General features: G+C 36.7%; 1 protein-coding gene across 5 annotated transcripts in view; it reads left to right on the top strand.

Annotated features, from left to right (window-relative positions):
- Window positions 1-26,953, top strand: part of abr (ABR activator of RhoGEF and GTPase) — a 178,746-nt gene that overhangs the window by 57,403 nt on the left and 94,390 nt on the right. For 2 of the 5 annotated variants that reach the window (XM_065284256.1, XM_065284257.2), the window contains exons 2-3: window positions 14,613-14,791; window positions 25,999-26,097. In XM_065284256.1, coding sequence (XP_065140328.1) covers window positions 14,613-14,791; window positions 25,999-26,097 — 278 coding nt within the window. Of the gene's footprint in view, window positions 1-11,194; window positions 11,211-14,457; window positions 14,476-14,612; window positions 14,792-19,682; window positions 20,024-25,998; window positions 26,098-26,953 lie in introns of those variants that run through there. The other 3 variants (XM_073814765.1, XM_065284259.2, XM_065284258.2) reach the window with 3 other exon arrangements.

Genomic DNA, 26,953 nt, shown 5'->3' on the forward strand with positions numbered 1-26,953 from the left:
AAAATACATCTTGATTTAAGAATTTCTAGATATTTCTACTGAAAACAAGACAAAAGTACTAAGTAAGAAAGTCATTTTTTGCAGTGCACCTGCGGTTTATGTAGATACAAATAGCCTTAAAAAGGGTTAAAAAATGTTTTATAGTGTTTTACTTAACTTAGATAATTAAATTTACTTAATTGTCATATGTGTGAAAATATTTGTGCAGAAACTTGTAAGTAAATTCTACTTATTGTTTTTTTTTCAGTGTTGGACAACATGTATATTAATGAAAATATTTTGTTGCACCATTTTCAGGTTTTATAAAGTCCAGGTTTTACATTAGACTTCATTATAGGAGAGTTGTTGACTTTAAGTGCCATTATTTCCCTCTATTTCCTCTTGTCTCTCTTTATGGAGATTTGCATACTGGAAGTGCATGAGAGACTCAAGCTGCTTGCTGATCTTCTCAAAGCTCTTTTCATGAGGAGGAACCTCCTGTTTGTTATTTGTTAGCTGGCAATGCCGAAACAGGACAACATTGCTAAACAATCTTTTCTGTATAAATAGCCTTATTGTCTCTCTCTTCTTTTGTGCTTTTTTACCATTTTAGTTAAATTATTTATTTGTAACAGATAGTATAAATTAATGTAATGTAAGATCCATTGATGGAATTGGTTCTGACTTATATATTTAAATTACTTTAAGAGTTTCGAATGATCTTACACTGTAATAAAAAATGCACCCTGACTAACAACCCTGACAAACAACTTGGTTCAACCTACTATTTTAAGTTTAGTTGTTTGACAAAAATTTGTCAAAGATTTGATGTTGATTTGACAAAAATTGCATTCTTGAATGGCCCTGTTTGAAAGTGATTTTCACAAAAGTTTCACAAAATGCCTTCCAGGAAAATTTTCTTCCTTAATATATACATACGAATATATCAAATTAAAGAACAGACCCTCTGCTTTCAAACAAACAAACTAAACGGGGAAAAAAAGTTTTATTCTATCTTCATTTGTTGTCTTTTTATAACCTCTTAAATATGGGTAGGTTTCTTCAAAAATACCAAATTTTAATTAAAAAGCTGAAATAATTGCATTTTTGTAAAGGAATTTTCTTAGTGATCAGATTCAGAACGATTATCAAAACATACACGGAGTTTGAAAATGTTGACAAATTAATTTTGCTTCAGTTTTTATAAATTGGGTAAGGAATTACAGATTACCGTAAAAACTAATGCAGTATAACTTTTCTACGACCCAATGTTAAATGCTCTTAGGGCTGCCTAATGATTAGTCATGACTATTCGTTTGCAGAATAAAATTTTTTGTTTACATAATTATTATACACAGTATATCAACAAATATTATGTATATATAAATACAAACACACAGGAAAAATATATTGATATAATAAATAGTTATATTTATATATTATATAAATTATATGTAAATATACAAATGTTTATACACATGCAAATATTTCTTTAATATATACATGCATGTGTGTGCATTTACATATACATAATTATTATACACATTAAACACACATTTAACAAACATTTTTATTTTGCAAACAGTTTGTCGCAATTAATTGTTAGGCAGCTCTAAATGCTCTATCATTCTTTAATTGCTTAGGATGAAAGCATCAGCTAAATGTAAACTTTAAAAAATATTTGTTCTTTCAGTTTTAAAACGTAAGTAACATGGTTGCCTTAAAATTTTGAGTTAATTCAACTTAAAAATATTATTTAATTTAAAAAGTTGTCTACAAATATATTTTATGTCATCTAAGATTTTTTAAGGAACAGTATGCCAGATATTAATATCAATTAATCATAAAATGGCCCTGATATGTCAATAGACATTAAGAAATCATTTTCATTTCAAATACTTATATCACTCTCCGGCCAGGATATTTTCATTTAAAAAGTGGATTTGCAGCCCTCAACTGATGTTTATGTTGTCATTTTGTGTATTGGCCACCAGCTGTGTGATTGCAGTACCAGTTTTAGCCACAAGTTTTGTGATTGCAATACCAGTTTTGGCCACAAACCTACATACTGTTCCTTTAAGTTGAATTAACTAAAAAAATGAAGGCAACCATGTAACTGGTTATGTTATGCCAACTTAATTTTTACAGTGTATAAATGTAAATGCCTTGTGTTTGAATCAGCACTTGTGTCGTGACTGCACAGATGGTCTGAAATGTCTGTCTACATTGGCATCTAACTTAGTCGAAAATTCACATCTACTGTAGTGCCATGTTTCCCCTGGAGTCTCTCTAAAGCAGTCATTTAACCCTAACATCGGACTGCACCTCCTGATCAATATCCTGTTTTGTCTCTCAGCCAGCCAATAGGATTCAAATTTTCAATAAGACATGGAAAGCAATAAAGTGAAGTCAGAAAGAAAATGAAATGATACAGATTAATCCGTAGAGAAGTGATGATTCTGAAAACAGCTTCCGGCTCTTCTCAGATGAGACGCTTCCATGATAAAAAAATTCCAATTTAATGGTTTGATGGGGCCACTGATTGAAATTTTCCCTGCCTTGTTTTGTGTGCGCACAAGTGTGTGAGTGTTGTGGCCGTTGGCATTAAGTGTTCTCATTACAGCATTTGTATCGATTATTAAGCAATATTAATATTGATATTTGTGAACTGCTTTGGTAAAGAAGACGTGGGCTTGTGAGGGTGTGTAATTTTGCTGTTATTTTGTAATCTCAATGAAGAACAGATGGTTAAACTGTCTTGTCATCAGAACAGCTTTACGTTGTATTTCCTCTCAACCCCTCCTTTCATTTTATTGTACTCATCTCTAAAACAATACCTTATCATTTTGTTTAGACCCCAAGCATTAACAGACCCCAAGGTTTAGTGAAGACTTATCAAGAAGACGTGCCCTATTAGTTTTCCGGCTGATAAGACTTGGCAGAAGTGGGAAAAATTCCACAGTCTTGAGTTGACCGAGGCACCTGGGGCATATTTAGGAACCTCTTTGGTCTTGTGCCAATAAGCATCTGAACAGAACATTTTAGAAATCACAAAGCACAGTCGAGCAAAGCTACATTTGGATGCCAAATGGATGCCATAGCAACCGCATAGCAGAGCCCTGGCAACCACTCAGAACACTTTAACATCATGGTGATGAGTTTTGCATAGGGAAATATCGCTCACATTTTCTTGAGAATGTCAAAATCTATAGGCCTACTAGACTAGTCATTATTAGTGTCTCTGCTTTATATTGTGGTACCGCTCTTCACATCCTATCATCTCTATCATCTCCCTTTCATTTTTTTAATGATGTCCCCGAAGACACTCCGTGATCCCTCCAGTGCCCTCAATAACCTCTTACCAGATGAGACTTTCTTTCTCCCTCCTTTTTTTCACTTGCTCTCTGATATTAGTCATGTCTCGATTTCAAAAGAGCTCAAAAGGAGAGAGAAAAGAAGGGGGTTGCCAAAGATTACGTAATTCTTCACAGTTGCACAGAAGTGCTGATAAAGGATCTTATTATATTTTCGTTTTTCAGTTTCAATTGCATTAAATGACAGCATTATGTCTGATATACTATATGATATTGGCAGTAGCAGAATATTTACATTCAGTTTGCTTTTATTGTGATGAAATTTATGTAGTATTTTTTTATACTCCAGCTTAATATGCAGAGACAGCTACTGTAAAAGTAGGAAATTTTTTTGCATGCCCCTGAAAATGTAAAACATTGTGGGTGCTACCAAAACTTTGTTACTATCCTGACATAGCAACGTTGGCACAACCAGTGCTTTGAGTTTGAGGGCGGGACCATCTGTCCGACCAACCAATGGCAGGTGGGGGAGTGTTCAAGAAACATTTAATTTTTTTCCTGTTTTGTTTTGTGATCCTTTTGGCAGAACATTTTCGGCACTAAGATCGGCACAAAGAGGTAGAAGTGTAATTCCAGATCCCCTCTGAATCCCTCCACTCAGCAAATTGGATTACAGCCTTTCTCCAAACACAGCAGATCCCGGCTGCTGAGATAGATCTGAGGTGCTAGTTAGGAGACACAAAGTGAATTAACAGTTTTGTATGTATAGATTTGCAGCCCATACTGATATGGAGATCGAGTGTAATAGGACATTTATTATAATTAAGCTTACTGACTTAAGTTTAAAATAGGAAGCATGTTACTCATCAGTCAATAAGGAATCAACACGATCTGCACAAGACGATCCAGATGAATCCACCTGATCCAGGCACACATTCCCTTAGTCTTTCTATCGCAGATGAATAATAAGTCACTTAACATCAATATAATTTGGTTTATCTTTGTGAGCCCTGAAAAGGAAACACTTATTTTGAGATACAAGGCTAATGGCATTCAGGTTACATCACAGCCAGTAAGAGGTGTTATATTATAGGACATTGTTATTCAGAAGGACTTTTAAGCAAATTAAGGCGCCGTTTATACAATGGTTTCACATAAAAATTGGATATTTTTTTCATTTTGGCTGTTTGTTTACACGACACAGCGTTTTGGGCCACAGGAAACGCAAAGATGTGTGACCCGTGCTGGCAAAGTTATGAGTTATTTATATTTACTTCTATATGACATTCTCTATCAAAACGATGTACGATCTGACAAAAAGTGACAGAGCTACACATGTTTGAGTCAGCATCATTTTTGAGAAAAATCTATTTAAAGGATTAGTCCATTTTCTTAAAAAAAATCTAGATAACTTACTTACCACCAAGTCATCTAAAATGTTGATGTCTTTCTTTGTTCAGTCGAGAAGAATTTTTTGAGGAAAACATTCCAGGATTTTTCACATTTTAATGGACCCCAACACTTAACAGTTTTAATGCAGTTTAAAATTGCAGTTTCAACGGACTCTAAACGATCCCAAACGAGGCATACGGGTCTTATCTAGCAAAACGATCTAGAAAAATATATGCACTTTTAAACCACAACTTCTCGTCTTCCTCTGGCTGTGTGACGAGCCAGCCCGATCTCACGTAATTGCGTAATGCAGTGGAAAGGTCACATGTTACATATATGAAACGTACATTTGCGGACCATTTTTAAACAATAAATTGACCCAAAGAAGTTAATTAGTATCATTTCACATACAGCAACATCGGAACGGTCCTCTTTCTCCACAATTGTAAACACTGCGGCGTACGTTTCGATACGTCATCTTTGACCTCTTGATGTGATGATGTATTACATAAGGTTGTACTGGCGCATCACATGACCGGAGGCAGACGAGAAGTTGTGGTTTAAAAGTGCATTTTTAAAATTTTTCTTGCCAAAGATGACAATAATTTTGCTAGATAAGACCCTTATGCCTCGGGGAGTCCTTTGAAACTGCAATTAAAACTGTTAAGTGTTGGGGTCCATTAAAGTCCATTAAAATGAGAAAAATCCTGGAATGTTTTCCTCAAAAAACATAATTTCTTCTCGACTGAACAAAGAAAGACATCAACATTTTGGATGACATTGTGGTGAGTAAATTATCTGGATTTTTTTAAGAAAATGAACTAATCCTTTAAAGATTTTTGAAGGTTCAAAAGCAAAATCACTGCATCCATACCTTAAAGGGATAGTTCATGTTAAACTGATTTTTTTTGTTTATCAGCTTACTCCCAGGCCATCCAAGATGTAGGTGACTTTGTTTCTTCAATAGAACACAAATGTAGATTTTTAACTCCAACTGTTTCGGTCCGTGAGTCGTATAATGCATGTGGATGGTAACGAAATCTGATGCCGACAAATCCAAATTAAACCCTGCAGCTTGTGACGACACATCAGTTTCCTAAGACACGAAACAATCAGTTTGTGCGAGAAATCGAACAGTATTTATATCATTTTGTACCTCTATACAACACTATCCCCAAAGCAATACGCACGTACACACATCCCCGTCTTATTCCTGTTATGTTTAATGGCGGGTTGCAAAACAATTTCATAGGTGCACACCGGCACCCACTTGTCTGGCATTATTTATATAGCATTTTTAGTCGTTTTTCCATTTCCATGTTTACACGTGAAATTTTCCACGAACGGGAAGGAAAAATTTTTATGCTTTCAGTACAATCATTGTTGCGTAAATAATGCGTAAAATACAATTCTTGTTAACTGCAAAGCAAAGTTTTATCTTTTTCACTCATTGGTTTTGATTAATAATGTTTTCAGTCTCGACAGCTTTAAGACTCCACCATTGTGCATTGACTGTTAGGTACCGACCTGTTAAATGCATCCCGCATCCTCCATATTTAGTGCATGCTATTTAGGTGCTCATTTCTACATAGAGATAGCTAAAAGGGTGCTAATTCCGTCCTTGTCTGGCTGAAGTGAAGTCAGACATTTGACTTTTGGCATAAGGTCCGGTGCACATTGAAGCGTATTCTGGCCCAGACCTGCCCACTTAAACAAGAAGTACATCTGAAATCAATGCTACCACAATAGTAGATTGGCATGCAACAAAGTGGAAGCTCATTCAGATGATGGCAGACGCCAATATTACGGACTCAATTGAAGTTGGGTAGAGTCACCCGATTATTTATTTATTTTTGGCATTTTAATGTGCTATGTGCATCAGACAATGTGTAAATGGTTGTGGGCAGTATGTGGGTGTGCCATCTGAAGCCGAGACTGGAGCATCGTGTCTATCTTTCTTTTAAGAGACAGAAAAGCTTTTCAAGCACTTTTTTTGTACCGTTTACTGTTGTATCTTTAAGTGCTGTTCTCTATTATGCATTTCTATATCATTTATCTAAGCATACGATAATCCCATAACTTGTTGTAGTGTTACTGATAGTCAATAATGCATTGTGATTGGGTGCTAAGTCACCAATACAAATGGCTAAATCCTTTTAACAGGCAAATGATTGTTATCTATTTGTGCTATAGAGCCAGTAAGCTAAACTGAAGGAGATTTTTAAACCCAATTTAATAAGGAACTATTTATCGTGGCCAACTGGCTTGCTATTTAAATACAGATGGGTCATAAGATGCTAAGTTACTGCCCATTGTGATGTCTGTTGACTGTTCCTAGTGTTTCTGCCGTAAACTAGCGTGTCTATAAAAAGAGCATTGTTTTATATTCAGGAACCTTCAGTTCTCATTTGGCTAGTGATTGCATAAAAGAGTTTCAGGTTGTCATGGTAGCCTTGGCTCTCGCCATGGAAACAAGCGGTTGACTGTCAGTGATAGGGCTAAAGGGCAGCCGGCTGTCCATCAGGAGAGATCTTTATGACTTTGTGATGTTTGTGATTGTGTGTATGTAAACAGAAGTCTAGTATGAGCATTACTGTGCATTCAGACCGCCACCGGCGAGAGCCTCAAAGTGGCCGGAAGTCATTCATTTTCAATGAGAGCCGGCGGCGAGCTCCGGCGAGCAGCGGCACGGCACGTCATGTACAGCGTGAGCGTCGAGGAGAGTTGAAATCAGCTCAGCTTTATGGTAATGAGATATGACGCAGTTCGGCGGCAACCAATCGGAAGGCGGAAATGTTCACCTGCAACCAATCGGAAGGCGGAAACCTCCGCATGAGAGGAGTTCAGAGAAGGCAGTCGAGCGTCAGAGCGTCCACTACAACTTTTCTTTATCGTCGTTGTCAGGGCAGCCAGAGCTTTTATTGACGCTCTCGCCGGTGGCGGTCTGAATGCACAGTTACAATGCTTTAAAGCAACAATATGTAAGATTTTTGTAATAATGTCCAAACACCGTGTGCACAGTGAGATTATATTTTATGCAGTTGTGTACTTACATTATTATCAGTCAAGTAATAGCCATACTAGCCTCGGTTTCCGCTCATAAAAAACTATGGCAACACGTGTGGACAAATGCGGAAGTGGTGGTTATACAGCATCTAGCACGCAACTGTTGTGCCTTTCAGCTAATTCATTACGACGGCATTAAATAAATAATTCATTACCTCATCCGTGAACATGATTAACAAATTCCTTTCATGAACAAATCATTCTACTCTCCTTTATAACGCCATTTAAGCTTTTGCAAATGCGACCTCTAGTGGTGAAATCCTACATATTGTGCCTTTAACCAAAATGAAAGGAAATGTGTGTAATTGACTAATTTAATTTACCAAAGCTTTTTTAAAACCTATTTACAATAACAAAAGCATTGGTAATTACAGTATAAGCAAGGAGCAGGTGTTTATCTAGGTGTTTTGGGAAATTTAGTTAGTTTAATCATTTTGGGATCCAGGTGGGTAGAGGTTTGATGGGTCCGCGGATTTTTTGAGGTTGTGATGTTGCTTTGTTTATGTATGGGTCTCTATTCGCATACAATTATCAATGTGTTTGAATGCAAAATCCCCTAGACACGCATAAGTGGATCACAGTAGTATGACATATAATGAGTATTTTGTCTCTCTGTGGTCTGTTATAGATTGTATTTTTTTTTATAGCAGGAACTATCTAGCCACCACGAATCACGTGCGGAGTGCTGAATGTCACGTAATGTATATGGCAGATTTAAATGTACTCAGAATCAATATGGCTGCCGAAATATGAAATAAGTGTATTTGTTTCAGTGTAGGGAATGGCAATATTCACTGTCATCTTTCTTTCTTGTGTTATGAATGATCAATATATATTGCAATGTGATAATATTTTGTCAAAATACAACCAAAATCTTAACTCAACCGGAAGTCTTACTCATAACCCCTATTAGGAGGTTGTATATTGATGAATCTGATACAGTTTTATAAAATAGTTACAATGGAAAGTTAAAGGTGCATTGTGCAACTTTAAGAAGGATCTCTTGATAGAAATTCAATATTATAAACATAACTATATTATTAGTGGTATATAAAGACCTTACAAAATTAACTATAAACGTTTTAATTTATGTTTTAATTTCCTTAGACTGAGTCGTTTTTATCTACATACCTGTACACCGCGGGTCCTCACATGGAAGTTGCCATTTTGCGACACCATGTGTATTCCTAAACGGACAAACTGTTCTATAGAGTGTGTTTTTCGTCACTACGTTGTCTCGGAGGATGACATGTTTGTCCTGTTACTTTCGGTATTAAGAGATAAGACAAGATGTTCATGAACACACTATTTGGTTTAATCAATTGTAAATGGGACCTATTTTAATAATCTAAGCGCATGGTCTAAAGCTCATGGCACACAGTCTAAAAGCGCATGTGTCCGAATCCACTTTTGCTAGTTTAACGACGGAAAAAATGGTTTGTGCGCCTAGCGCACAGTCTAAAAGGGTTGTTCCTATTCTCGTAATGAGCAATGGGAGTGTTTTCTTTCAGTCATGGAGGTAAAATTAGCAGGCTTTTAATCGCTGTAAATGTATGGATAGCCAACATGATCAGTGTAATCTGATATAATAATTTACAAATATGCAAGAAAAGGTTTGTTCTCTCAAAATACTTTATTTATAACAAACCAGAGATAAAGCATTTACAAACGTTTGGAGAGGCAAAACGTTTTAGCGTTTTGACAGCGCCGTGAGTGTTTTGGAAAGCATTACTTAAAGAAGGTTCTCATCTCACCATATCCAGAGGTACAAAGTCGTCATATACAATAAACCCAATGTGTAGCATAAAAGAAAAAACATTAAAAAAATAAATGCAATATTTGTTTAAAGCAAAACATTGAATTACTTACCAGGCTACAGGTGTAGGAGCTTTTTACGCCTTCTAACGTCTCATAAAGAGATAGGGCTGTAACGATTTATTGTGCAAATGCACGTTTCTCAATGAATGAATTTGAATGAATTACGGTGAAATGCCACCACATCCAAAAGCCAGAGGGCGCTCTCGAGCAGAAACTCCAATTGTACCACAGAAGAAGTAGCATTACAAACCCCTATTCCAGGAAATGTCTAGAAGAATATTTATCTCGCCGTTCTTCAGATTGTTTTAGGTATTTTCATGATAATAAAGAATATTTTGAATGATTTTGTTTAAGAAGTGTTGCTTTTTTAAATGCACGTTATAAACGACTCCGACTCATAATGATTTTAGATTGATAAGAACTTCTTACTGACCAAACACGCACAAAGTACACGCACAAACGTGCTCTTTAAATAACAAAAACAATATTGCGTCATAGACTTTAGAACAGGTTTTAGTAGGTCAGTGGCGTAGTCTATTTTAGTTTGCTTCAAAATAGCAACGCGCCTGAACACACCTCGTTTTCAGACCAAAACGCCCATAGGCGCAACAATTGGCGCAAGTGCATTTACTATTTAAACAACGTTTTAAGACATATTTATATTTATTTTTTGTGTAATATTAAACTGTACCTTGCAAAATGATTTCCAGCATCCTGGTTACCGTCTGCATTAGTTTTGAGCGGTAGTTCAAAGAACGAACCTTGGGATGTTGTGACTGGCCAATCAGAATCAAGCTAATTTATAAGTGCCATGTAAACATCCTCTATGCTTTAATACCAGTTTGGTTTGTGAGGTCTCCGAATGAGGAACACGGTGTGAAAGTAAGCACGCAGGTGTGTGTGTGTAATTTCATTAAAGGCTCTGGAAACAGTCAGTGTTGATGTGCTTCAACGCAACCCAGCTTACGTACGACACAAAGATCTGTTGACCTTTATGAACAGCTGCTATAATATGGAAAGCAGGACAAACGGTTATTATGGTGCTGTTACCTGACACTTAAATATTTTGTCCTTGACTTCTTTCTGATGAAAAACGGCTTAAGATAACCATCATTTTATTTTCATGATTCTGCGAGGAAGATAATGGATTGCATTGTCCTATGTGTGGGGCTGGATATATAATATTACTTTACATGGTAAAGCATCATAATATTAGGGGATTATTAACTAGGCTTTTATATATTTTAAAGGGTGTATTGCTACACATAATTGCATTGTTGCTATGCATTTTTGCTGTTTTAAGAGTTCAGCAGCTCTACTGTACAATAACAGCTGACCCATAATAATGTTAATACAATAAACATTGATCTTTTGTACATCGGAGCATTTTTCACACGCAGCCTAGCCTCCTGTTTACAGTGAAGTGCATTTCCATATATTTGAATAAAACCTTTTCATAAGTTCCTACTTGTTACACCCGACCGTATACATGGATGTATGTGTCAGTGCATTTGATGTTCTTCCGATACGATGAGCTTCTTGTCGGTTCCGTGACAGCTGGTGAACTTTAGGATACCGTCCACATGGCTTTCTTCTTCGAGGCAGCATGTATCCTAAAATCTCTCATTTCACCACCACACGGTAAGACAGATGAAGTGTGCGTTCGATGTGTAGTTTTTTGTGTGTCTGAAATGCGTCCTCTTGGGTCAGACTGTTTTCATTAACTCAACATCCCTTGCAGTGTAAATGCTTAAACTAAAGAACTTAATCTACAGGCAGGACCATATGAGATCTTTGTAAACCTCTTTAAACATTGCTTGTACTGTCAGATTTATATCGGATTTTCCCTCTCTGTGGACAATTTATGTTTGTAAAATCCCATAATGCAGTCATGCATACATGCTTTGAGACACATGCGACTACTGTATCTCTCCGCCGCAGCCGCACTTCAGGTTGGTCGATGTCCTACAGTAATTGATTTTATTCCTATGTGCAGTACAGTTAAGTACATTAGCCGGACGCCATGACCAAGCATGTTGGTGTGCTGTATGCAATACTATGTTTTTGAAATACTGTAAGTATTTTGAAGATTTAACCAGAGCATATTTTTGTTTATCTAGTAGCATTCATGCCTGATTCTAGAGAGAAACGTGTATGATTCATTGCTTTTAGTTATCATACTGAAGGTCTGGGAACCTTGGCTGCTTTGAATGTCCAAGAACCGCCCAATAGGCCATATGATTGACATGTAAAACAGCCAATCACGCTATGCTTTGTTCTGCATCATGTTTAGGGGCGTGAAGATCCATAATAACAGACCATGTGCAACAATCATTCATAAGCATCTCTTAAGTTTATAACAACATTGATTTTATTGATTTAACCAATTGCTTCAACCAAAACTCTTGGACGTCTTCTAAAGACTTTATGCCATGAACCTCGCATACTTTTAAAACCCCTTATATTATGTTCTGGGTCAATTAGACCTGTGTTGAAAAAACCTGTGATTTTGTTCTTGAAATTTTGTGACTTTTCTCATTTATGGCCATGAACATGCATGCAAAGTTAGGATACACTGATATGTTTTGAAGTAACGCAAATAAATTTGTAACGATTTTGATGTTCGCGGCTCAATTTGACCCACATTTTTTTGGTTCCAAAGCAACTGTACAGACTCAAATTAAATATATGTCTTCAGTGTATGTTGCTAATGTTGGTGTTTTACCATCCTGAAATGTGGTAAAATTGCTTCTCTTTACTTTTTTCAGTGTTTTTTTTTTACACAAATAATGTTTTTTTATGATTTTGATGTTTGTTGGTCAATTTGACCCATATTTTTGTTATAGCCAGACACAAATTAAATACATTTATTGTAGGGATGCACCGATACCGATACTGGTATCGGGTATCGGCCTCGATACCACATTTTCTAAAGTACTCGTAATCATTAAAAGTCCCCCGATACCTGGAATCGATACCACGGTCTGAGAAATGTCTATGTTTGAGCGGCGTACACAGACCGTTTAAGTCGTTAAGGCCTATTTAAGTCGTTTATAACATGCAACTTTCGTCAAACATAATCATTATAAATATTCTTCATTATCATGAAAATACCTGAAAAGGTCTGATGAAGAGCGATATAAATGTGCTTATAGGCGTTTCGTGGAGCAGTGTGTGTGTAAATGTACCACCTTCTGTGGCGTATATTGAGTTAATACTCGAAAGCGCCCTCTAGCTTTTGGATGTAGCTGCATTTTACTGTCATTTATTTAGCAAGCAGATTCGCACAATTTATCGTCCCAGCCCTACATTTTGTCCATGCATATGTAAGGGCTTCAGAGCAACTGGTGAAATAATAAGCTTGCACATCTTCTCACCCCTGCAAAATGAAACAAAAATTAAAGAAGCGGAGAGCAGCCACTTTTGTTTTATAAGTGACAGTCTAAAGGCCGTGCCGAACACTAGGGCTGGGTACAACACGTCTTGCTTGCAAAATCTAAAATGTTTCCATTCCTCCGTTCAATGTTTGCGGAAATAAATATGAAAAAAATCGATTCTGCTCTTTGAGAATCGATTTTTAATCGACCACGTTTTTAAAATCGATTAATCGAAAGATCGTTTTTTTTGCTCAGCCCGACCGAACACTGTGTGTTCACGCTAGAAATTAAGACCGATTTAAAAACGTTGAGCTCGGAACATCACACATTAGATCAATAGGCAGAAAGCAAATGGTTTTTTGTTGCTGTTCAAACACATAAGCGCCATCTAGAATCTCCGTTAAGAAGAATCGTTTTGGTTGACGCCCCGCATGTTTCTCATATCGCAGCCTTTTGCGTTTTTGTTTTATTGCAGTGTTTAACATGGCGATTCGATTTCGATAAATCACTCTGCCCTACTGTTGTTGACCCACATTAAACCCATCCTGTTTAGCAGCCATAATTTTGTAGCCCTCAGCTTTCAGACGTTATTCATGCGTGACTATTACTTCCTTTTGTGTAAAGAACGCCTGGGATGTCGAAAACCTGTAATTGCTCTTGATATATTTTGGTAATTCAAGTTCATACTTGTGATGGCAAGAATAACACTTATTACAGAATTTACATTCCGGTAAGTGGGCGTAATTAATTTCATTAGTTTCTTTCATTAGTCACACTAAATAACACTTAAATAAACAATTAACCAATAAAACCACTAATTTTATTAGACATTAGTCTAACAATTCACAAAGTGTGTGTGTTTTTGCGAAAAGGAGCATGCTATTGAAGTTGAGTAACTCGAGCTAAGTTACAGGCAATTGGTTATCATTGGTTGTCACGGTAACAAGCTCAGGGAATCGCGTGGTGACAGACGGGATGGCCCCACCCCCTGGGTTCGGGTTGTCGTACAGGTCTTTTGTTTTTCCACCGATCTGTGGCCTTTGGGAGAGTGCGCATTGACATAAACACATGGCGGGTTTCCATTTAATGAAGACACGTCTGCAAGTCTCAGACTCATAAACATTTTAACAGGAGTGCCTCCTTTATGTGGGCTACAGTTTTTGTCAAGCAGTACTCGTCGGCTAGCAGAAAGATTACTTTATATAAAGTTTTAATGTGTCACTGTTTCGTAAAAGTGTACGCATTACTGCTCGATTCTGTGTTATTGTTGGATTATTAGCAGACCTCTGATAAATCGTGTTCGCACCCACTACATCATCACCCACAACAGTCTGTGTAATGGTGCATTACAGCATTTTAAAGATGCCCACTTGATTTACTAGAAGCTCCGCCCACTCCTCTTCCCACTATGAAGAGCTATGAAATGATCTGCATGTTATGCAGAATCATTCAGTGTGTTTTTTATTTGTTCTGTTTGGGCAGTCCAACATGTTAACTTCTCCCTCAACCAGTGATGTGATTTTTTTTGGGTAGGTCTGCTTTTTCCTGACCACTGTGTTCAGGAAAGTATAATTATAATTTTAAAATGGTTCATTTCTATTTGCCAGTGTCACTGAAAGCTTTTAGTTTGCTTGCCTTTTCTTAAAACATTTTTTTATTTCAACAGACTTTAACTACAACACAGACGGCTACGAGGGGGAGGCGGCAGAGGACCGGAAATCTCAGGATGGTTCGGAGACCATGCCCTTCATTGACGAATCTCCCACAATGTCCCCTAGCCTCTGCGCACACGGTCAGGACGGAGATGCTGTGTCACCCACGGCAAATGACGGACTGCTGTCTGGGGTACGCCTGTGTGTTTATGTGTGTTCGCTGTTAGCAGAAAAAATATTTTTTATGTCTATTGTTTATTTATTATTCATAATAATTCATTGCTCATAGTTATAATAATGCTTTGAATCAACTAATATTTACTTCAATTCCAAGCACATTTTACAACGCCTGACAAAAATAGTGGACTTTGTTAAGACATTTTTTGCTCCCCATGAGGAAAACACAGAGATATTACACTTAAATTATGTTTTTTTTTTAAAAATTGAATGTAATTTAGAAAGTTTCGTACAGTAAGTTTAGGGGGTTGAGTTATGGAAAGGTCCCATGAAACACAAACCTTTTTTGAAATAATGAATACCTGATAAAGGTCATGGGATGCACCCATGGGTCACATTCCGTTTTTATAATTATTTTAGATAAAGCACAGCCTGTGACACTGCATGATGCTGTTTTCGTGAGCATAGGGTTTGTGTTTAGCTGTAATAACTTCCGTTAAAGCATCTGTTAGAGGAAGAGATGACAGCATGTTGTCCGCATATCAAGACGCTATTTTAAGGCTAAGCTTCATTTTGTCTCAGACATATGTGGCTGAATGCTCACTTGAGATCTCATGCTTTATCTGCAGTATATATTTTACAGGGCAAAAAATGGTTTGAAGATATCTGTACTGCTGTTCTGATATACTGAGATAGAAAAGCTTCTGTCTGTAACAAAAGTAACAAAAGTCTATTCTTTTTTTTTGTTGGGTGTTATTACCAAATAATTTGCATATGTGTGGGCAATTTTTTGTTTTGCCAGTTGTAACCTAGTATGCTGAGTAATGCTGTGGTTATCCAGCATTGCATCGTATAGATTGTATAGCGTACATATACACTACCATTTAAAAGTTTCAATGAACATTTACGTTTTTTGAAGGAAATACAGTACTGTGCAAAAGTTTTTCTTAGCCCACCACCTTCCCACGGGTCCTTGAAATCCTTGAAAGTTTGTGAATCTGGGGGAAAAAAAATTCAAGGCCCTGGGAAGTTTTTGAATTATACATACATAGATACAGGTCATTGAAAGTGCTTGAATCTATTTTATGCAAGAAGTTTTCTGGAAAAAAAATCCATATTATTTCCTATGTAGTGTAGGATAGTATCATAAAAATTCTAGACTTTTTAAGCACACGTGCTAAACTGTTTGTTTTAAATGCTTATATCTTCTGTATGCAAATGTTGATTCATACCAAAATACTTTTTTGCATGAAAACGTCTCGGGTTACGTATGTAACTGTTGTCTCCTGAGAAGGGAACGAGACGCTGCGTCTCCCTTGCCATACTTCCTGCATCCCTGTAACGCTATCTTTGGCAATATTTCAGATAGCGATATACTTCCTGGCTCCCGCGTCACTCTGTCTTTGTCATTTAAGCCTCACCATTGGTTGAATTTGATAAACACATTTAGACACACTTAAACCTGGAGGCGTCCGCAAAGTGTCACCGCAGTGACGCAGCGCGAGTTCCCTTGAAAGGGAACTGTAACAATGTATCTTAAAAGGTAACACATTTGAACCTTGCTCTCACTTGAAATGTGTCCACATATTTAGTCCCTGAATTTGCTGGTATTGGACCTGGAAAGTCCTTGAAGGGTCCTTGAATTTGAAGTTAACTAAGGTGTGGGAACACTGATAAATGACTTTATTTTTGGTAATTAGGATTCATCCAATGCTTCCTGCAAAAAACACTTGAACACATACCAGTTCAACACCTCATATTTACAGTTTTCAAGGATTGTATTACACACTGTTGTCTGCGTAGACTTGCGTAACAACTTATTAAACCAGTTGGCATTTATTTTAAATGCACAGTAGTGCTTACAAATTGGATAGTCAAGCATACTGTATGCATAAATGATTAAATCCTATTATTCAAACCTGTGCAAGATCGATAGAGGTTCACAGACATTATGGATCGACTTCTAAGCTCGAAACAATAAATACCAATTTGATCTTCCCTGGTCTGCAACATTGAATCTGATTTCACATCCATAAAGTTGTAAAAAATTAGCATCTGTTAACAGACGTCAATTCAGTATATTTCATGTACACTGTAAAAAGTAAAGGGAACTTTTTTTTTACTTAATTTTTCACCTAAAGTGAAATATTAAGTTTAACAAAACTTATGTTACTTTAAAAGTCCACTTCTTTCTGTGTTTTTGAAGCTTTGATTGTGTTTACAGTGCGCTTTATAACATGTGTTCATGTTTCACGTGTAAAAAAAACACAGTATTTTTCACACTATTAACTTATCTGTATAGCGCTGTTTTCACTGTCCTCAAAACGGGCTGATGTCTTCCTTGTTCTCTGAAGTCCCTCTTTAATAAATACGTATCGAGTTCTGATTGTGTAGTTTGTTTAGTGTGTTGTGATTCGATAGCAGCTTAGCTTGCCATTAGCTTAGCTGGTGACTGACGTATTCCTTTGGGTGGAGTTTAGTCAAAAAACTGTTCTAGTGACGTCATTAAAACAGGAAGTAGAGGGCTGTAGTCCAAACTGGCCGTTCACTGTAGGCTTTGAAAAGCGAATTCTGTTAAAGAAAATATATCGCCTGGCAGTAAACTTTTTTATTATTTATGCTATTATGGCAATATTACACACTAACTAGGGTTTAAAAAATGGGATCAGGAAGAATGTGATCTTTAAAATTTTCATCTGAAGTGGAATTTTAAGTTGAAGTTACGACACTGTAAAAATATGCAACATTTGTCAAATCAACATATATTTTTATGTTACTTTAACTTAAAAAATTAAAGGATTAGTCTATTTTCTCAAAAAAAAATCCAGATAATTTACTCACCACCATGTCATCCAAAATGTTGATGTCTTTCTTTGTTCAGTCGAGAAAAAATTATGTTTTTTGAGGAAAACATTCCAGGATTTTTCTCATTTTAATGGACTTTAATGGACCCCAACACTTAACAGTTTTAATGCAGTTTAAAATTGCAGTTTCAAATTACTCTAAACGATCCCAAACGAGGCATAAGGGTCTTATCTAGCAAAACCATTTTCATTTTTGACAATAATAATAAAAAATATGCACTTTTAAACCACATTTTCTCGTCTATCTCCGGTCCTGTGATGCGCCAGCGTGACCTCACGCAATACGTCATCACGTCAAGAGGTCACAGAGGACGAACGCGAAACTACGCCCCAGTGTTTACAAGTGTGGAGAAAGAGGACCGTTCCGATGTTATTGTATGTTGAATGATACAAATTAATGTCTTCGTGTCAGTTTATTGTTTAAAATGGTCCGCAAATGTGCGTTTCATATATGGAACACGTGACCTTTCCACAGCATTATGCAATTACGTGAGGTTGCACTGGCGCATCAGAGGACCGGAGATAGACAAGAAGTTGTGGTTTAAAAGTGCATATTTTTTATTTTTCTTGTCAAAAATGACAATCGTTTCGCTAGATAAGACCCTTATGCCTCGTTTGGGATCGTTTAGAGTCCTTTGAAGCTGCAATTTTAAACTGCATGAAAACTGTTAAGTTTTGGGGTCCATTAAACTCCATTAAAATGAGAAAAATCCTGGAATGTTTTTCTCCAAAAACATTCTTCACATTTCTTCTCAACTGAACAAAGAAAGACATCAACATTTTGGATGACGTGGTGGTGAGTAAATTATCTGGAAATTTGACTTATCCTTTAAGTTGAACAATTTCAACTTGATTTTAAAAGTTATTTCAACTTCTCACATGCCAAAATTTTAAATAGTAAGTTGAATTGAAATGCAAAACCAAGTTGTTTTAACTTTTTTTTTTACAATGCAATTTTATCCAATTTTACATGCATAAGTGTCCAAACACTTTGGCTGACTTTCACATATGAGGGGAAGCCTGCAGAAAGAAACAAGACTTGTTTTTTTGTAGGGTCTTATTATTTATGGTTCTTTGTGGTGTAAGTGTTTGTCACACCCATTATAAATAAGCACTAGTATATTTCCCCAATAAATAATTTGCCCACAAATACAGAAATAGTTTTTTGACAGGCTTAAGCTTTTACGACAGCATCGCCATCTAGTGATGGAGTAAATGAAGTGCACGTTCCCATTGATTCTGGTGCTTCATAGACTAAACATATACTCACGTAGTATTACGTCTCTCTTTCTCTCACACACAATATTTGATCCTGCCACTTACATCATTCATCAATTCTGTCATCACTTCCTCTTTCAGTGTCTTGTTTCTACAAAACAAGGCCGTAAATCTAATTTGTTCACACTCGGCTCACTGCATGAAATCAATTAAACAAAAACTAGTTCATGTACATCAGTTCCCTACATCGGTCTGTGTCGTGGGAAATTATGCAAAAAAAGAGAAGCCTGAGGCATCGGTGCGTTGTGACATCATCAGTTCTGCATCCTCTTTTTAACATAGAGTATTCAGTCAGGGATTCCTCATCAACTTCATCGTATAGACCTCAATCTTTGTGTAAAGAACAACAGGTTTGATCACAACATGGGTTGTAACTTAATTTCCTGGTTTCCCTTTGTCTGCGCGATTATGAATATGTTAGATGGACGTGTTACTTCTGGTTGAGTTAGTGTCTAAACCTCATCAATTAGTTTCTCTTATTGTTGCAGCAGATACTATTTGCACTTTTCACACCACTTTAGTTTGGATCTTTAAACAGGAAGCAGATTTAAAGTCATTTGTTAATAATAACTGAATGCGCTTACAAATAGAAAGAGAGAGAAAGAGCCCTTAAGGGCAGAAAAGGAAACACTGGTCACACGGTTTACCCAGGGCACCCGGAATTGACACACACCAGGAAGACAGAACCGCAGTCAGGGGGCGGGACGAGTCAAGTCTGTGTGTGTGAGAGAGCATACAGAGGCGGGACGGTCGAGGTTGGTGTGTGTGTGTGTGTGTGTGTATGAGAGAGAGGAAGCGAGCCACTGTTGCTTTGTTGGTGTTAGAGACACGACACTTTACTGGTTTAAAGAAGAAAAAAAAGAAGAAAAAAGTTACAAAGCCAGCTAACAGAGAAGGTGGATTTAAAGTGCTGATGTGTCGCAGTCGGTTCGAAAAGGAGCAAAAGAACGAGTGAGGAAGAGGGACGGGAGATAACTGTCAGGATGGAGGAGGATGAAGAGGAGGTGCTTGGTCTCCTGGACAAAGTTCTGGAGGATGAAGATGCGTTTGACAATGAAATGGACTTTGATAGTCCATTCACGCCATTGGACCATGGGCCGTTTAAGGTGAGAGAGACACACAGAGCTTCTCTCTTCCTCTGCTGGCTAGCCGACAGAGGTTTTGCTAAGTCTCAATGGCTAAAAATAGTGAGATGGAAAGTATTAAACATTTTTTACCACGTGGCGTTTGGTGTTTGCTCAGTTCCCAAAGCAATTCTGTGTGTGTGTATGTAAACTTACACTTTACTAGCAATTCTTTGCAATCCTTGCAAAAATATTATATATTTTATATATAGGGCTGTCAAATGATTAATCACAATTAGGGATGCATAACGATTAATCACGATTAATCTATAGCAGTATAAAAGTTTACATCATTTATGTGTGTGAACAGTGTATAAAAACTTTGTATAGATAAATGCACACACATGCATGCATATATTTAAGAAATATTAACATGTATATATACATATACATTTCTCTATAATTTATATTATATATAAATATAAATACTTTATTTATAATTTTTTTTTCTTTAAATTATACATGCATGTGTGCATATTTATGTATACATAATTATTATACACAGTTGAAGTTCACACACATATATGATGTAAACAAAAACTTTTATTCTGCTATAGATTAATCGTGATTAATCGTTATGCACCCCTAATCACGATTAATCGCATACAAAATAAAAGTTTGTTTTGGCGTAATATATGTGTGTGCAATGTGTGTAATTATTTTGTATATGTAATGCATTTAAGAAACATTTACATGTGTATATATATTTTTTTTATTTGAATATATTTTCTATTATATACAAAAAAAAAATTACACACATTTTTTTCTTAAATGTATGTGTGTATTTATATATAAATAGTAATTACACACAATACACACACAAATATATTAAGCAAACACAAACTTTTATTTTGTATGCGATTAATCACGATTGGTCTTTTGGCAGCCCTAAATAATATTAGACCAACCATACATAAATATACATGCATATACCTATAGGTTGTGTGTTGGCCTAGCAGAATGATTCTTGTTTTGCACGAGGAACCCTGGGTGAAAACACACATACATATAAAACTTTCAATAAACCAGGATATTACATGCAGATTACACACTACAACCTCCATATTTTACATTTAATACATGGAGATACATCAGAAGCTTTTGCAGACGTGCATCCTTTTTCCCCAACTGTTGCAGTGGTCTGGTTGGTTTCTGTAGCAGGAGCTATATGTTTGATTTTTTTAACGTTTGAGTCTTTATATAATGGCGGTGAGCCACGTTGCATTTGCTGACTCAGATACAAGCAGCAATAACTTCACTTTATTGCTGTCATTATTACAACCTGAGTACACTCCATTTGGACCCTTGCATTTAGAGCTGATGGGCCATAAACACACCGCTTTCTTATCAGAGTTGGTTCACCTAAAACTAAACACATACGTTATCACTTACTTCATGTTGTTTCACACCTGTATGAATATCTTGCTGTGTTTCTTCAGATGTTAGGCTGAATGATCACACTGTGGTCACAGCAAACAAAGCGAGATGGCTCCACAGGTTATTGGTTGTTGCAATGGGTCGTAATCATCACACATTGGGGTCAAGCGTACTCTGTTACACTATGGTTCACATAATGCGAGTACACGCTTAGTTATCCACAAAACTTTGTTAGCATGGTTAAGTATTTAATGGTTGAGAAACCTATTAGCTTTATTTTATTTAAATTGAGCCGTAAAATTTGCATGGAGGTCCAGGTGAGTGGAGCGGCAAGAATTCCGCTCCAGCTCTGCTCCGTGTTGACCATTTTCTCTCTTCACTTTCTCCTTGCTCCATGTTTGCTCTATGGAAAAATTAATGCTTTATTTATTTACACTGATGCATTATTTTTCTTATTCAGTGTCAAATAAATGTGCAATATTGCGATAAATAAATGATTTAGGCTTTCCTTTGTGTACACATATCCTTACAAGTACAATTTTGTCTGTATTTTTGTGCCCCCAACCCTCAAAATTTGCTCTTGGGAACTGTTAGATAAGATGCCCATGGTTGAAATATAGGTTATCATGAGTTGTGCTTGTGATGGAACCATATGGAGTGCTCTTGGAGCGAGAGAAAACCAAAACGCTCCATCTCTCCGCTCCTAGCTCCAGGCATTATCACGCCCACCCATCTGCCCACATACTCTGGTCCAGGCTAAAGAGAAACAGGCCCAACTTTACCTTTACTGCATTAAACAGTAACTAACCCGTGTGAAATCTTTACCACGATGCTGAAGTGCTAGTGGTTGCTAGGGTGTTGCTATGCAGTTTGTAGTGTGTTCTGGGTTGTTGTTAGGGTGTGCTAGATGGTTGCATATTGGTCCGAATCAAAAGAATTTAACTTGGAAAGATAATAATCAGGGTCCCTCCTGTCACCCCACAGTATATTTGTATTGATACCTTGGCAGAGAGACTACTAATAAGTTCCTAAAGGGCCAATAACGTGGCAATTTTTACAAGATGTAATATAAGTCTCAGGGGTTCCTAGAATGTGTCTCTGAAGTTTCAGCTCAAAATCAGATCTTTTTTATAGCATGTCCATAGCATGTTATAGTAAAGGGACATTCCACTTTTTTGGAAAATATGCTCATTTTTCAGCTCCCCTAGAGTTAAACATTTGATTTTTACCTTTTTTGTAAAAAATTAGCATTGCGCTAAAAAAATTATCAAAGATATTAAGCACTGCCAGAAAATAATCCCCTTGGTTACTTTCAATAGCAGGGGACTTTTTGCGGGCAGTGCGTAATATCATTCCGCCTCTTGCAGGCATGTTACGGCAGCAAAGTCCTTGATTATTACGCCAGAATGAGAGGATAGTTCCTAGCCATATCTGCCTAGAAAAACGCAACTTTTAATTTTCCGTTGGTCTTAGTACACGATGTAACTACAGAAGAGTCAAGTTTTAAATAGGAAAAATATCAAATCTCTTTGGTTATTTTTGAGCACGATGCTAATGGTCTAATCAGATTCAATGGATTATGCTAAGCTATGCTAAAAGTGGTACCGCCAGACCCGGAGATCAGCTGAATGGATTCCAAAATGGTAAAAATCAAATGTTTAACTCTAGGGGAGCTGGAAAATGAGCATATTTTCAAAAAAGTGAAACCTTTAAGTGTGTTTCTCTTTTAATGCAAATTAGCTACAGCCCTCACTCCCTTACCAACAGACTGTAAAAGTTTTAGGTTAAAAATAAATCCGATTTCTGTGAATACAGTCTGAGAAGATGGTATATTTAGCCGCATTAGCACTACAATGTGCTAACAAACACATTTAAAAAAGCTTTTGAGTAAAATTAAGCAGTCAGTCAGTGGCTGTGGGAGGGGCTTTGTTTGTGTGATGTCATAATAACATGAGAATCAAAAGAGCATAGCCGTTTCTCAATATGCGTTCTTGTCTGTACTTGTGTTCTTGTGGACTTGTGAAACTTCATCAGTCGCGGCCAAAGTACTGTTCCAATTCAAAGTTCGCATCAAGCCCAAGTTCACATAAAATCCCCGGATGTGTTCTTGATCCGCCCATTTTATCGAGGATGCATCAGAGGAGACTTGTGTGGACTTATGACAGCGAAGTTTCCCAGAATGCATTTCGCGTCAGGAGTTCGTTCTTCCGAGTCTGAACTTGCAAGTTCGAACTACGAAGGACACAAGTCCGAGTTCGGCGTACTTGGTTTTGAGAAACGGCTCATGTCTAATGAGAATGCTTTAGTTTAATAGGGCGGCCGTTCCCAAACTGTGGTCCGTGAGGGTACTGCAGGAGGTCTGTGTAAAGGCAAAAAATATATAAAATTATATATTTTTTTAAGAAAATATAATTTTGGAAGAATATGTTTTAAGAATCTGTTGTACTGATGTGATGACCAGTTATAGTTTTAGTACTAGTAAGCCTATTTAGAGGTGCAGATAAATTCAGGACTTGTAGACATATTTTATGAGTATTATGAGGTGGTCCGCGAAATTTCTTGATTACAAATAGTGGTCCACACACACAAAAAGTTTGAAAACCCCTGCAATAGGGAGTAAAAATAGACAGATTGTGGATTTTTTTCATTGTAGGGTTGTTGTGTAATTGTGAGATAAGGAGTGTCATAGTTTGATTTCACATTGATTTTTATGACCTTACTTATTCAATATTAAAGATATCAAGGTTGTATTTTTACAGAATTATCTTTTTATTATAAAGGATGATTTTATATAGAAAAGTAAATCACAAAAATTACTTTCACAGACTGTGTCACAAATTATATCAAAGCAAAAAATAGTACATGCATTGTAAAGAAACACGTTTCTTAGATATTACTTACTGTAAGACAATAAGTATTCATAGTGCAACATGTCTGTAGTTACTGTGATGTGTTGCCTGTTTGCACTTGATGTGAACTGACTTCGTACATCCCCTTAAATAACACTGGGAATTTTGAAAATGATAGTATGGATGATAGATGGGGTGCCACACTGATGCGTTATAAGTAGATTTTGGGACGACTGTAATAGTCTCTAACTGCCAATATGGGCCTGTTCCAGCGTTAGACAGGTACCAGTCAGTTTAGTCTAAACCTTATTATTTCCAACCAGGAAATAATGCTTGGCAGAATGGATCTATTGCATAACATCCAGTACGTTCTAGTGCTGTGAACAAAGGAGTGTTTGTGAGTATTTTATAAGGGCTTTGCTGGATATATTTGGCTGCTCTATTTTATGTAGTTAGTCATAGGGGTGGTACTTCCTGTCTGTTCAGATAGAACTCCTGTTTATTCCTTTATGTAATCAACTTTTAGAGGAAACTTCATGGGGTTTTTATGTCATCTTTGATTTGGAATTGAATAATTTTAGCAGACAGACATGGGAGTTTTTACATGTACAGTAGCAGTCCTAAAATTGCTTTTATGAAGTCAAGTATTAAAGCAGAAGCTTTAAAAGTGATTTAGATGGAAAATGTGATAGAGGGATTTGGTTTAATGCTTACAGCTAAGGGTTTACACTTGAAAGGCTCCTTGCACTATTTGTCTTAACGGTTGGGTTTACACAGCCTATCTGTGTCTCTGTTTGAACACACACAGTCTGGACTCTGTGCCTGGAAACTGGGTGTGTCTTTACATGAGAAATATCACACTCACTTTCGGAAAAATCAGGGTTCCCACGAGTCCTTGAAATCCTTGAAAGTTTGTGAATCTGGGGGAAAAAAATTCAAGGCCCTTGGAAGTTTTTAAAATCAACATGCATAGATACAGGTCATTGAAAGTGCTTGAATCTATTTTATGCAAATCCATATAATTCCCTGTGTAGTGTAGGATAATATAATAAAAATTATTTTTAAGCACACGTGCTAAACTGTTCACTTTAAATGCTTATATCTTCTGTATGCTAATGTTGATTCATACCAAAATTCTTTTTTGCATAGTTGTGTTTGACAAATGAAAACGTCTCGGATTAGGTATGTAACTGTCTGCTGAGAAGGGAACGAGACGCTGCGTCTCCCTTGCCATACTTCCTCTGTCCCTGTAACGCTGTCTTTGGCAATATTTTAGATAGAGATATACTTCCTGGCTCCCGCGTCACCCTGTCTTTGTCGTTAAGCCTCACCATTGGTTGAATTTGATATACACATTCAGACGCACTTACCTCTGGAGGTGTCCCCAAAGTGTCACCGCATTGACGCAGCGCGAGTTCCCTCGAAAGGGAACTGTAACAATGTATCTTAAAAGGTAACACAATGTAACCTTGCTCTCACTTGAAATGTGTCCCCACATTTAGTCCTTGAATTTGAGGGTATTAGACCTGGAAAGTCCTTGAAAGGTCCTTGAATTTGAAGTTAACTAAAGTGTGGAAAACCTGAAAAAGAGAGAGAGAAAATGATTTTTTATTGGTGCATATAGACAGTATTCAGACCCCCTTCACTTTTGTAGTATCAGGCTGCAACATAACAAAATTGATATAGCGTTTAATGCCCTATGATTCACTCATCTGGATGTCTCTTTTGCAGGGAAACAATGAGAAGGGTTTGGAGATGAAAAAACTGGTGCTGTCTGGTTTTCTGGCCAGTGAAGAGATCTATATTAACCAGCTGGAGGCTCTGCTGTTGGTCAGTATAATTTCACACACTTTAGTACAGTGGTCTCCAACAATGTGCATGTGGGCACAAGAGTCTGTGAAGTGCCCACCATTCTATTAATAGTCTCAACTGTAATATTTTTATTTATTGCATATTTTTATATTAGCTTGGCTTCTTTTATGTATGTTAACATTTTAAACAATGATAAAACATATCAACAAGTAAAATAAAATAGAATCAATAAGTCCGATAAATATCAAAATGTAGCCCTCCCAGACTGTTTTATCCATTGTGGTAGCCCTTGCTCACAAAAAGGTTGGAGACCCCTGCTTTAGTACAGTGGGTTTTAAAGCTACATGACAGTACTTCACACTTTAGTTGATATAATGCTAACAGAGTAATTGCATGTAGAGTAAGTTTACTTTATTTATAGGTATCACTACATCTGCAGTACTTTGTTCCTCTGTTGTCTGTGCATGTCATTTCCTGTCTTGTTTTATTAGTTGTTCAAAGCGTTCATTACTTGGCGTAATGCATCACAGCAGCCAAAGATCCACTTAGTTGTGCCATTTTTACCCAGTTCCCCATTATTTCGTATTACAGTCTTATAAGAATTAAATCAACAATGGGTTTCTGGATGGTTCACTAAGAGTGATGGGCTGGGCTTGGAGCAGAATGAAATAAACACAGATATTTTATTAGCTTGAAAAAAACAATTTATTGCTATTCATTGAAAGTATGTTTTGGGAGAAAGAGCTAAATTTTAGACATTGATGTCGTTTGTTAGTCATCTGAGTGTCGTGGATATTAGGGGTGCACCTGCTGCTGTTGGTTGCTGGATGTCCCCTGTCTTCTTCTAAATAAAAACTGTTGTAGCTAAAACAGA

Source organism: Paramisgurnus dabryanus, chromosome 5, assembly GCF_030506205.2.
Source record: "Paramisgurnus dabryanus chromosome 5, PD_genome_1.1, whole genome shotgun sequence".
Lineage (NCBI taxonomy): Eukaryota > Metazoa > Chordata > Actinopteri > Cypriniformes > Cobitidae > Paramisgurnus > Paramisgurnus dabryanus.